We start from the raw sequence: 13068 nt of genomic DNA on the forward strand, positions 1-13068 counted from the left end.
TACCTGACATGTTCAGTGCTGTCATCAGTCAATTTTGATTTTTGTGGATATTAAAAACATTAGCCAAGCTGCTAGATGGTAAATGTGACATTTTGTGAGAAAAGTGAGGCAAGTCATTTTAACTGTAGCAACAGTATCAAAATGTAGCTTTTTTAGATCAAATCATGCAATTTTTTTCAGACTGGCCAAAATACTAGAGTAAACAAATGATTGATGCCTATATCAAAAGCTGATTGGTTCTTTTAACTGAAAGATGGTTTCCTAAGTGGTTTATGTCCTTCCCCTTATACTGTCTCTGGCATTACTAGTTTTTAAGTTAATGCAGCAATACTCTAAAATACATAGTCTCTCAATTATTGGATAAAATGTCCATTTTCATTAGATTTGGCTGCTTTTATCAGTACATTTTACCTTACAGTAATTATTTAATTATAAAATGATGTGACAATAATTTTGTTCTTACAGTAATTTGGTTAAATGTGCAATTTTCTTAGAAAATAAAACTGTTTTAAACATGAGCTTTATTAAATTAAATTAAGCTTAAATGAACATGACACTTAACTAGTTTGGGACCAAATGTTGGTTGTTATTAAATAAAAGGTTTCTTTTTTTTTATTTTATATTTTCTATAAATTTAAGATTTTTCAGACATCCGCCTACTGTAAAGGGTTCAAATAATTCTTAAATTTGAAAGAATGTCACATTTTAGGTAATTGAGTGAAATTCATTTTCTGTCTGTAGCATCAGTTACTAAATGTCACTAACCTGAGTGGCAGATTGCATGATTTGGACAGGAGACAGCAGACAGCAGAAGACACTCTGTCCTTCTTGTTGAGTTTGCATGAATGTTATTAATCTGTAAAGCTGAAGTCCTGGATTTCAGTGCTAGCTCCCAATCATCCAGCGTTCTTACAATATAGTCTTTGGAAAACTTTAAGGCTGTTTGACCAGAGATGGCGACTAAATATCTAGCTCAGGGAAACTGATCTTAGAGACCAACTTAAAACGACATGAAAGGAACCTCAGTCTTTGTCATTTTGGGAAATCCTCTTAGCATCACAGAGACGTGTTAACAGGATCCAATGCCCGAGTGCTTATCGTCAAACGTTGTCAGATTTGCTCACAGGTAATCTGCTGCTAACATACACTGTTCCTCTGAATGTCCCTCACCTGTCTGTGAGATAGGAGGGATATTCTCTGTGGTTTTCCTCGGTTCTGTAGCCATAAGCGTCTCTCTTTGACAGGGAGTGCAGAGTGCTGTTCCACAGCATCTGAATGCATTAGCTGAAGTAAATCTTCAAGCAAATATGTTTAAACCAGCTGAAAATGATGCCTTAAAAGTTAAAAAGTGACAGTTTAGTCCTGCTGTGCACAAATGGACTGATTTCATTTCAAAGAATTGAACTGCAACTTTTAAAGAAAGATTAATAATTTCTTTTAATTTCTGTAACTGTCAGTTGCTTTCGATAAGTGTCTGCTAAATGACTCTTTACTGGTCTCTCATAGGAAGTTTCTTAAAGTTTTACCAACTTAGACTGCATGACCAATGTGTAAAGTACTCAACCACAGTTTGTTTTGTTTTTACATGCAGTTTATGGAGTGAGAAGATCTGATATCAGTGAAAATAATCAAACTGACTGAACATGTGAACCCTGATAACCCTGATTTTCACAAAAGCTTTCAATGTATATTAGACTGATTGAATTTAAAAGTTTAGGGTTGTGTGAGATATAAGAAATTAAATTTTTAATCAGAAAGAATGCATTAAATTGATCAAAAGTAGACTTTTCCATTTTTACTAAAAAAAAAAAAAAAAAAAAAAAAACCCTCAAATTTCAAATAAATTAAATCTTCAAGAATCCTCAAAAAGTATATCATAAAATATTCTAATATTCAGAAAAATCTATCTCAAAAATACCAAAAACAACAGTCCAGTCCCTCATTGATTCTGTTTTGAATGCTTCCATTCATAAAACATTCCCTGCCCCTTTGATGGTCAATTATTTATTATTTTAGCTTGTTTGATTGGTTTCAATTACTACTAAAAACGTAATGCACTCAATGCTTTTTAACATCTTTTAGTGTTTTAAATAACTATACAACATCTCCCAGATTTTCACCTAAAATCCCAGAAAATTAAGAAAGTCTTCAGATTTTCCTGCATGCAGATATCAGTCCTTCCTCCATCTTTTCAGCTGCAGGTATTTGCATCAGAATATCATCTCAGCGAAGGCATTCAGAAATGCAGCATTGCAACTTTGTTTAAGGCCATGACTGGTACTGTAATTAACATCGATTGTGACTTTGATGTGCTTTCTATGGAAATGGAAATGTGCTCATCAAACCAGGTTCAAACATCATTAGCCGAGCAGCTCCGTCTCCTGTCAATTACTGAACTACCTCATTCACACACCGTCTCTAATGGCAGCCTACAGCCCTTTATCACTATCTTTATGCTGATTTTTGGAGAGAAAATCCGTTGTTTCATTATTAAACTGGATTTAATGTAGTTCATCAAGCCAGTGTTGTGGCACTCGTTTAATGCAGTTTCAGAAGTAAGTTTAGACTGTTGTACTTTACTTTTTCCACACAGCAGGACCATTTAAAAATGAACTAGTCAAAGAAAAATATTCTAGCAGGAGCTAGAATATACATGTAAATATTAACAATCCACAAAAATGTCATGATGTTGGTAAATGTAAAGCACTCAAAGGCAATACTGCAAATAGTATAAAGGCCACTCATACAGATGAAGCTAACTGGCCCAGAGCTGTTCTGATTGGTCCATGTGCGATCTGCTCTAATAACCATTACCACAGGAATAATTACAAACTAGACTTAATGTTATCATTCCTCTCTCTCTCTCTCTCTCTCTCTCTTGTTCCATCTTTCTTGTTCGGTGTCTCTTAAATGAAAGGTCTGATGTAAACTGGGTCACTCTCACACCCTGGAGTGCATGTTGAAAGCGTTCTGATTCTATTAACAGGCATCTTCCTCCCCAGGCTCTTCTGACCCAATAATATGCTTTTTTAATTGTCATGCGTAGTGAATTCCAACATTTGCAATAAAGAGTTGCTTTCTGCTGAGAAGACATGTTGTGGAACAGTAACCTGAAGCTTCCATCTGGCTTACAGTTACATAGGAAAATTTGTTTTACAGTGTTTATCATGCACATAAAAACCAGAAGAGAATTTTTTTTACCCCCGTGTGCATATTCAGACTGAATAAAAATGCAGTGGTTTAAATTTAGCTTAGCTTTCTTGATTAGGGTTAAAGTTCATTCTGATTTTAGAGGCTCAAATGTCAACAAAAATATGACTTGTACATTACAATAATTTTTTTCTTGCTCTATAAAAGATTAAAAAAAAAACAGTTATTTTAGTAATGACAAGCAGTCTTAAAATATTTCATTTATTTTTATTGATTTATGCATGCATGTTTACATTAAGTTTATTCTGATAGACACTGAACACTTCTGCACTATTATACTAATAATGATTTTTCAAAGTTATTAATATTACTGTTGTACATTTTTGTACGTCTTTCTACTTAAAAAAATCATGTTTAATTCAATGTGTTACTTGTAATTTCGTTAATAGCACCTTAGTCACACTTTACTCATTATTTTGTTTTCTGTCTTTACTGATTAATTTCAATTAGTTATTTTAATCTATTGACAAGCAGCCCTAATATGCATTATGCATATATTACACTTGTGTGAACATTTCTGCACTATTACAATACTACATTGAATCACTTTGAATAGAAATATCTGCCAAATAATAGATCAAATGTAAACAAGAGTTTGAAAAATAAGTCTAAGAAGTCTCTTTTCAAACTATAGTATAATTTCCCAGAGGATATTTGTATTGCACATTTTGGTCGCTCTTTCAGGAGTCTCGGTGGAGCTTTTATTGAAGCATCTTGTATAAGGTCTTAGAGGTTTCTTTTAAAGTTCTTTAGATGAAATAGTCCCAAATGTTGTGATGCGTTAAAAATATACAGCTATAAAAAATAACATGGGTTGCATAGCTCAAATAATTTAGTCTTCAAAAGATTTGATGAGAAATCTGAGGTTAACTAGGTTTACACAAAGTTTAACTGGGGCAGTATCTTTTTAAAATACTTATTTATTAACAGTGACTCCTGAGTAATTGACTGCATTCATCAGCTTATGCACTCTTAAGCAGGACTGGTTCAAACGGCCCACAGTTCATGACCCAGGGCTAAAGTACTCGCCAGAACTCTGGCTTTTAAACACAAAACCAGGCTTCACCTCAAAGGTTCACCAAGGGAAACAGGAGAGAACTATCGCATTACTGGGGGAAACTTTTAAATTAAAGAGACCCAAGTTGGAGGGCCTTCATGTAGGCCTGAGAGAACAATGGCTGCTTTCTGTCTTCATGAGACTTCAAAGCTGCGTGCCGCGAAGGAACAGAGTTCTGCTTTGTTGTGGAAAGCCACAGATGTTGCTCTAGTTCTAGACACCCTTGTAAGCACTTCAAGAGGTATTCAATAGCCCAGCCTCCCACACGCTGCCTCTAAACCGTGTCCTTCACTCTCACTGCATCATCGTGAATGGACCAGCGAGTTTCCATGCTGTTCTTTTTAAATCGTTGTAATATTATTAAACTGTAAAATCTTTTAAAATGTTAAATTCGAGGTTTCTCAAAAACAGTTGGTGAAAGAAATTATAAAAATGTATTCAAATATATTGAAGTTTTCAAGTTTTGCGTGCAATGTGACATCATTATATTTGTACAGATTTCTAATGTGTATAATTAAAAAAAAATACAGAAACAAAACACTCTACTGTAGTTCTTCATTAATCCTGTTTTGTATTTTGTTGTCAGATATATTATTAAAATAATAAAAGTTTATTTTTAAATCCCAATTTATGCAATCTTATTCACTTGGAATGTTTATCTGTGATAAACCTATTAAAATGAAATGGGAAAAAAATGCCTCCATAATGTTCCATTATTTGTTTGTTTGTTTATTCCAAATGAAGTATAGGCAAATACATATTTTAAACTAAATTCAATCCAAAAGAGCAATTCAGTTTAGATTTTGATGCGCATGCTGGGACATTCAAATTGTATGTTCCTGAAAAACTTATATTTCAGAGAGTAAGCTTATGTTCCTGTGCATTCCTTTTAAAATATATTGTACTGTTTGTTTGTTTGTTTGTTTAACTTATATTGTACTGATTTTTAAAATACCTGTTTACAAAGATTAACTTTTAAACTTTAAAAATGCCAATAAAACAGAAATGGCAATAATCAGTTTATATATATTCTGCTATGAGGGGCATCCAGACAGTTTTATAAACTTGCACACATTATTTTGCTTTCTTTTTCTAAAATGGAATCAGTTTATATATATTCTGCTATGAGGGGCATCCAGACATATATATATATATATATATACATATATTTGTACTTTATTTATTTATTTTTTATTTATTTATTTCTATTTATATGTTTGAGGCAAGGCAAACCTGAACCTGTGTAGGTACCCCTTTAATTTAATTTAAAGTTGAACTTTTCATATTTTGGCACATTATTCAACTAAGATGCATAAGTGCATGCAACATGCAAAAAAAATTTCATCACGCCTCATAGACATAAGCCACAATTACTGTATGTTTAAATGTATCTCTTCAGTGACATATACACTAAATTTTTATTATTTCTTTGATCCATTCAACTAATCCAGATTAATTAATTCATTAATTGCACCTCCTTCATCTCTACCCATCTCACCCTCCAAATAATCAATTCTTTTATTATCCAAAGCAGCAAACACTCAAAGGATTTGAGCTCTTCGGTTATTCTTTGATGATTGGGCAGCGGTAAACTTCAAAGGGAAAACTCTTCATTCTGACTGGCTGGAGTTCTGATCAAACTCAATGAAATGATGCCAGTGTGTTCACTTTGCTCCAGGATTCTCCCGTGAGTTGCTTGGGGTGCGCAGTTTTGGGAACTATAAGGATTCTGGCTCGACAAGGCTTCATTGGCGTAACTGCGAGAGCCATCATGCGCAATGAGCCACTGCAAGCTTTCCTTCAGGTGCGTAAAGAGTATTCTCTGAGGGGAACTGTGTCAAACTTATCGTTTTGATGGATTTAAAGCATGCAAGTTGATTTAGGGGGGATTCATTATTTTAAGCATTAACTTTGAGCCTTCATTTGCACAAAAAATAGTGCCAGTGCGATTCAGAGCAGTGGTTCTCACTCTTAATAATAATAATAAGTTCTAGAGTAAAGAATTGGATAAGAGTGCGTACGTTTTAAGTATTGATATTTTATTTCGTAGGATCGGACGCCGAACTCCACCCCAGAATCCATCAAAGGATCCCCCTTGATGTTGCTGGAAGACACCTGTAATAGCATCTGCCATTCGCGTGCACCCAGATCCATGGAGCACCAGCAGCACTTCTCATATGAAGGCTCCCCACCAAAGCTCTTCCATCCCTGGAGAAGTGATGCAACTTTCTCACAGCACCTCCAGACCCCCTTAAGTCCACACCACGAAATGCCACTGACATCCCCGGCCGAACACTATGACTTCTCGCCCCTGAATATGTTGCCTTGTGCGTCAGCATGCGCTACTCTTCCCACGTCTTACGTGCCCACGCACAATGGACTTTTGGACCAATGGTGGACTGCCAATCACTCCTCAACACATCAATTTGAGATCCCCCGCGGGTGGGTTCTGGGTCACCCTGAGCTCGGCCAGTACCAGACTCAAATCGCCACCCTGTTGCACTCCAAGTCTCGCAGATGCCGGAGGTGCATGTGCCCCAACTGCCAAAAGAGCAGCGACGCGCCGGGGAAGAGAAAGCAGCACGTGTGCCACATGCCGGGCTGCGGGAAGGTGTACGGCAAGACGTCGCACCTGAAGGCGCACCTGAGGTGGCACGCAGGTGAGCGTCCGTTCGTCTGCAGCTGGATGTTCTGCGGGAAGAGCTTCACGCGCTCGGACGAGCTCCAGCGGCACCTGCGCACGCACACCGGCGAGAAGCGCTTCACCTGTCCGGACTGCGCCAAGCGCTTCACGCGCAGCGACCATCTGGCCAAACACCTGAAGACGCACCTGATGCGCAAGAACAGACCGCTGTTCCCCGTGACGGATCACGTCAACAAAACTCTCGAACAGAAGTCTTGAGCACTTTTTGAAGGCCATCACAGTAAATATAAAATGTTGGCGTGTGTTTTTAATTCAAGTTAATCTTTGATTTGGGGCCATCTGTCACATTTGCAAATGTTATACATGTGTATATTCTTTTTATTAATTACAATATTTGTTGGACAAAACAATAGTTTCACATTTTTGTGTGTTTGCTGTTTCATCAATCGCTTTCATAATTGGTTTAAATATAACAGAAAAACAAGTTTGATGTCATTGAGACATCTTACATTTTTTACAGTTTTTTTTTTTTAACCACACCAAAAACAAATGCACAATTTTAGTCGTTTTTTGATAACTTGAAAGTCAAAATACTCATGGACCAAAGAAGAGCATATTGTGCACTGTTTATTATTTAGAAGAGTATTGTGTATACAGCCTAGGCGTACTGCTATTGTTGTTGTTATTGATATTATGATTGTTATTATTATTATTACAGTAATTTTATGCTGTAACATGTTGTGGAATACAAATATACTGTGTTTGTATTTTCTTCGGGACGGGGGCCAGTATTGTATGTGTCAAGTGTTACGTAAGACGTTCGTTCCGTAAGGAGCACGTTGCGCTCGGATTATTTAAAGGTGACGCCTCCGGTTGCTATGGAAACAGGACGCTTTTCCATTGCTCTCAAACTGCGACGAGGCTTAGAAAGTCGAAAGAAACTTCAGAGAAGCGTTACTGTAGGTTTAAAATTCTGTGACAGACAGTAGTAAAAAAAAAAAAAATTACCCCTTCATATCTCAAAGTCGACAGATCTTTATAAATATAAAGTTAGACACTTCGCAGAGATGAACAGGTAAGAGCGCTCATATATGGCACTTTTCATGTTATTAGCCGATATGTTTTACATGTTTACATGTTTTCTACGTTGTTTTTCACAGTTTATACATGCTTTTCTACTTTAGTTCGCTTTCTTTGTTCGCTGTAGTCATCAACACTTAAAAAATTCAACAGATTCTTGAGTTACAGTCAGTACTGTACATCGAGACTGTTAGCTATATGTTAAAATAACACCAGGGCCCACATTTAAAACTTATTAACTCAGCATGAAAACACAACTGTGTTTTAAACATTTTTATGATTTGTATTAGTATAAATACACTTGAAAATTGAACTTTATATAATGGCTTTACCATTTCTTTAACTCATAAAGACCTGTTTATTATTGATTATAATTACAGTGTGTTGGAAGGCCTTCAGAAGTCTCATCCAAAGTCAATGAAAAGGTCAGAGGCTGGACAATCTACGTTTGGAGATCATTCATGTTCCAGTTCGATACTGACATCGGGTTTTCTTTCAGAATTGAAACATTTGTATCTGATGTTGATCATTGTGCTATTTTAGTTGTATATGTATTATTTTAAAGCTTTGGTTTGATTTAAGTCTTGTTCACGTTTTGTCTTTTTTCTATTTCTGCTAAAGGAGGTTGCACCCTTAAAACCAGAGGTTGGCAGCTCACTAGGTAAAATAGTTTAGGTGTTAGTCTGCAGGAATTAATATCTATCTATTCATATACACACAATGTCTATAGCAACTGTTTTGTAACATTTTAGTTTAGTTTAGTTTATTTGTTTACACGGACAATGCACATTAATAAACATAACTGTAAATGTGCCAGAATTAGCCAAAAAGGCTATTTTTCATCTGTAGTCCCTTGACAGAATGTTAAAAGGTCACCCTAAAACAAAGACAAAACAACATTACACATATACACATCATATGAGAAAATTACAAATACATAAATGCACAGTAAAAAATACAATACACTACTAAAATACAAAAACAAGTAAATTATCTAGAGGAAGTTAAAATATGAGGGATAGAGAGAAAGAGAGAGAATGAGAGAGAGAGAGAGATGGCAACAGGAGAAGGCAACAAAATTTAGTAGATACATGCACATGACAACAGTCTGTCTTTGTTTCCTTAAGGTATATTTTCTTCTGAAAGGGTTAATGAAATTAATTGCTTTGTTCTGTAGATCCGGTGGCAAAAGAATCAGTGGAATGGAAACCAAAGTAGGTTTAAAAATGTGTTTCTAGGTCACTACGATTATATATTGTTTGAATGCTGACCTCTGAACAATGATGATTTTTATTGGATTTGCAGATCCATCAGGTCTTTTGAATTCAATATGCTTTTTGATACATACAATACGCTTTACTTGATTTATAAAAAACATGTCCATGTAAAATGTATTAGGTGCTTTGTTTGATTTTGTGTAGGAAACACAAACCAAAACTTAGTGGAAAGACAGAAGGACAGGGACCCTCTGTAAACGCTGAGACAACAAATATGAAACTCAAAGATGCAAGTTCCACAAGGTACAAGCAGTAGAGATATTTTATAACAGTGATTAATGAACAAAAATTGCATGCAGCTCTCAGTCAACAGGTCAATGTAAAAGAACTGGGATATTTACAATTAGTTGACCGAAAATGAAAATTAGCTGAAAATGTACTGACCTCAGGCCACCCTAGATTTAGATGAGTTTGATTCTCCATTGGAACAGACTTGGAGAAATATAGCATTACAAGGGGCAGCTGTGGCCTAAAGGTTAGAGAATTGGACTTGTAACCTGAAGGTTGCAGGTTCGAGTCTCGGTGCTGGCAGGAGTTGTAGGTGGGAGGGAGTGAATGAACAGCGCTCTCTTCCACCCTCAATACCCATGCCTGAAGTGCCCTTGAGCTCCGGGGGTGTGTTCACGGTGTGTTCACTTCTCACTGCTGTGTGTGTGCACTTGGATGGGTTAAATGCAGAGCACCAATTCCGGGTATGGGTTACCATACTTGGCAAATGTCTCGACTTTCACTTTCACATCACTTGCTCACCAATGGATCCTCTAAAGTGAATGGGTGCCGTCAGAATGAGAGTCCAAACAGCTGATAAAAGCATCACAATAATCCACAAGTAATCCACACCACTCCAGTCCATCAATTAGTGTCTTATGAAGCCAAAAGCTGCGTGTTTATAAGAAAAAAAAATCCATCAAGATGTTTTTAACTTCAAACCATTGTTTCCATCAAAAATACGAGTCCTCTATCCATAATATTGATTTCTACAGTGAAAAGTTGTTTTATCTGAATCAGGAGAGAAATATGCACATTTATGAGCAAAAACAGTCCAAAACAGTTTAAAATAAAATGAAATAAAAAATAAAATTGTGTTGTGAGAGGACAACAGGGGATGCACTTTTTCACCGGAGGAAACATTATTGTGGATTATGGACTAATAATTTGGCCAGAAGTGATGATTTAAAACTGTCATAATTATGAATTTGTTTTTACAAACAAGCATCTTTTCACTTCAGAAGATGCTAACTGATGGACTGGAGTGGTGTGGGTTACTTGTGGATTATTGTGATATTTTTATCAGCTGTTTGGACTCTCATTCTGACGGCACCCATTCACTGCAGAGGATCCACTGGTGAACAAGTGATGGAATGCTAAATTTCTCCAAATCTTGAATGGGCTGACGTTAAGGGAACTATTTCTTTAAACTTATTTACTTGAAATAAGAATGCATATTTGCAACTTTTTTATTGTACTGATCCACTTCAACCAATCATTAAGATGCTTTGGTTTTGGTTTTGTATATACAGGCAAATGAAAGCAAAACCTAGTGAAAAGACAGAGGGTCAGGATCCTTCTGTAAAGACAGAGGTCAATCCTTCCCTGAACTCTGAAACATCAGATACCACACTCAAAGTACACACTTCAAACAGGTAAAAACACAAGCATTTCATTTCACAAAATAATAACTAAAAGCAGCAAGTTTTCTATACTAGAGAATTAGAATAGATGCACAGTACTGAAAGTAATAAAGAAACAAGCTCATTTTTAATTTGAGTATATCAGTTGGTTTTTGTATTCCGGTCAGCATGCTCTTTGGGTCATGCATGGGATGTGGTTTATGGGCCGTACATGCATAAAGCAGGGAAGCTGATGGCATTCATTCGCTCCAGTGATCTCTAATAGTTTACCTTTTATCACCCATTTTTTTCAGCAGCAGAGGGTATAATGCCTCTAAAGCTCCGTCCTTCAGAAATGTAACCAGGCATGGACATAAACTACCTAAACAGGCTCCCCCTATTATGACAGGTACTGAATCTGTTTTATCATTTAGTCCTATTCAACACATTTACTGTTCAATCTTTTTGTCTCGGAATATCTGAAGCATTTTGTGATACCCATGGTGTCCAAAAAATGATTTTTTTTTTTTTCAATTTGCATTAGAAAAACAAGGAGAATGTGATGTCCAGTCAGAAAGTGTGCATGAACTACATATCCAGGCCCCTCAAGTAGTGCTCTCTGCAAATGACCAGGATCCTCATGAGGCACAGAGTGAAGAGGATGGAAATGAGAGCGTTGAAGGACACGTGCCGCTAGAATTGTTTGCAGAGGTGAGGCATATAGGACACGTCATGTACCCGATGTGTTTGAAAATGACTACTGACTAAACAAATGTTCTGTTTTTGTTTCTATGAATCCAGTTTCTACAGGCCGTGATGACAAGGAATTACAAACTTGCAAAGAAACTCTGTCAGATGAGTAAGTAGCCATGTGAATTAGTATTGTTTACAATTGCCATTTCTCATTTAAATCATACTGATGTTTTCATCATTCTTTAAATTCAGTTTTAATTTATGAGCCTCAGAACTCAGAGGCTAAGAGCTTCCTGCCTCTCATAGAAGAAAAATTACTGATAGGTGAGATTATAATCTATTATTTTTCTGTCTATCTATCTATCTATCTATCTATCTATCTATCTATCTATCTATCAGTTTATTTTTGACATGGTAGTTCCACTATGCTTAGACCCTTAAATTGTTAAATTGTAGAATTTACATTCTTATGACAAAAACATAAGCTTGTCCTCCTTAGTCTTTAAATTAACATAGTGATATGTATTTCTAAATTGCTTTACCAAAAATGTTTTCATAAGCACTGCAGACATTAATTAAAATTAAATACTATTAATTAATTAGAAGCAATGTTCCAAATGGGTAACTTTAATAATGTGCGAGCAAAGACTTGAAATGTAAGTGTGTTAAATTAACCTTCTTTATCTGGATATGATTATTAAATCTAGAAGCAGATGAGGAATCAGATGATGATGATGATGAATCTGATGAATCGGACACATCTGATGATGATGACGTTGAAGATGATGATGATGATGAATCCTCTGACACCAATGAAGAGTCCACTGACAGCACAGATGATACATCATCATCTTCATCATAAACAACAAACAAACAAACAAACAGTCTAGTAGATCTAGTGGTCCTAATCACGTACAGTATTGTTTTTGTATTAATACATCTGATGCTCATAAACAGTGTGTGTCATGTTTAGCATCTCATGCATGCTCAGAAATGTCTAATACTGACTGGACTTTAAATTATATTCTGCGTGAATTGTAATATATATGTTTTAAGATAATAAAATCGCTATTCCCTACTTGATTTTTTTCGGTTTAGTTATTCAGAAAGGTGCAAGACATTATAGCGCCATCTAATGGAGGGGAAAAACAGTTTCACAATTTGAACCGGGGTTAGGTGTCACACTGGAAAGTTGTCATAAAGCTCCCCATATAACAAGGAACGTTCTTTATTGCTAATTTTCTGGAATGGTTCTGTCAACATTTTTAACAAACGTTTTTTTTTTCCAAGTATTTAATAATATTCTCAAAATGTTAGCACAGAAACATTATTTATACATCGTTCATGGAACTTTTTTTTTTTTTACGTTTAAGTTGGACGTTCATCTAACATTTATCTAACATTCATAAATGTTACTACTTGTTTTAGAATTTTCAGAGAACATTCAAAGCGTTCCCATAATGTTTACGGAATGATAAAATGGAATGTTCCTTTAAC

General features: G+C 35.7%; 2 protein-coding genes across 3 annotated transcripts; both read left to right on the forward strand.

The window, feature by feature from the left end:
* The first annotated feature begins 5933 nt into the window (after window positions 1–5933).
* On the forward strand, window positions 5934–7180 carry LOC109066165 (transcription factor Sp5). The gene is made up of 2 exons (XM_019083178.2): window positions 5934–6071; window positions 6318–7180. Exons 1-2 carry the CDS (start codon window positions 6039–6041, stop codon window positions 7167–7169), a joined length of 885 nt encoding a protein of 294 aa, XP_018938723.1. The 5' UTR covers window positions 5934–6038; the 3' UTR covers window positions 7170–7180.
* A 677-nt stretch (window positions 7181–7857) lies between these two features.
* erich2 (glutamate-rich 2) lies at window positions 7858–12837 on the forward strand. 2 transcript variants are annotated; one of them, XM_042725362.1, is made up of 11 exons: window positions 7858–7986; window positions 8365–8416; window positions 8613–8652; window positions 9169–9205; window positions 9413–9511; window positions 10789–10911; window positions 11196–11287; window positions 11417–11589; window positions 11680–11737; window positions 11824–11895; window positions 12279–12837. In XM_042725362.1, the coding sequence occupies exons 1-11, from the start codon at window positions 7979–7981 to the stop codon at window positions 12431–12433; spliced, it is 909 nt and encodes a 302-aa protein (XP_042581296.1). In that variant the 5' UTR covers window positions 7858–7978; the 3' UTR covers window positions 12434–12837. The 2 variants fall into 2 exon arrangements, with proteins under 2 accessions (XP_042581296.1, XP_042581295.1); XM_042725361.1 differs by having other exon boundaries at window positions 11193–11287; window positions 12279–12836.
* Window positions 12838–13068: the final 231 nt, after the last annotated feature.

This window comes from Cyprinus carpio, chromosome B6 (assembly GCF_018340385.1).
Source record: "Cyprinus carpio isolate SPL01 chromosome B6, ASM1834038v1, whole genome shotgun sequence".
Lineage (NCBI taxonomy): Eukaryota > Metazoa > Chordata > Actinopteri > Cypriniformes > Cyprinidae > Cyprinus > Cyprinus carpio.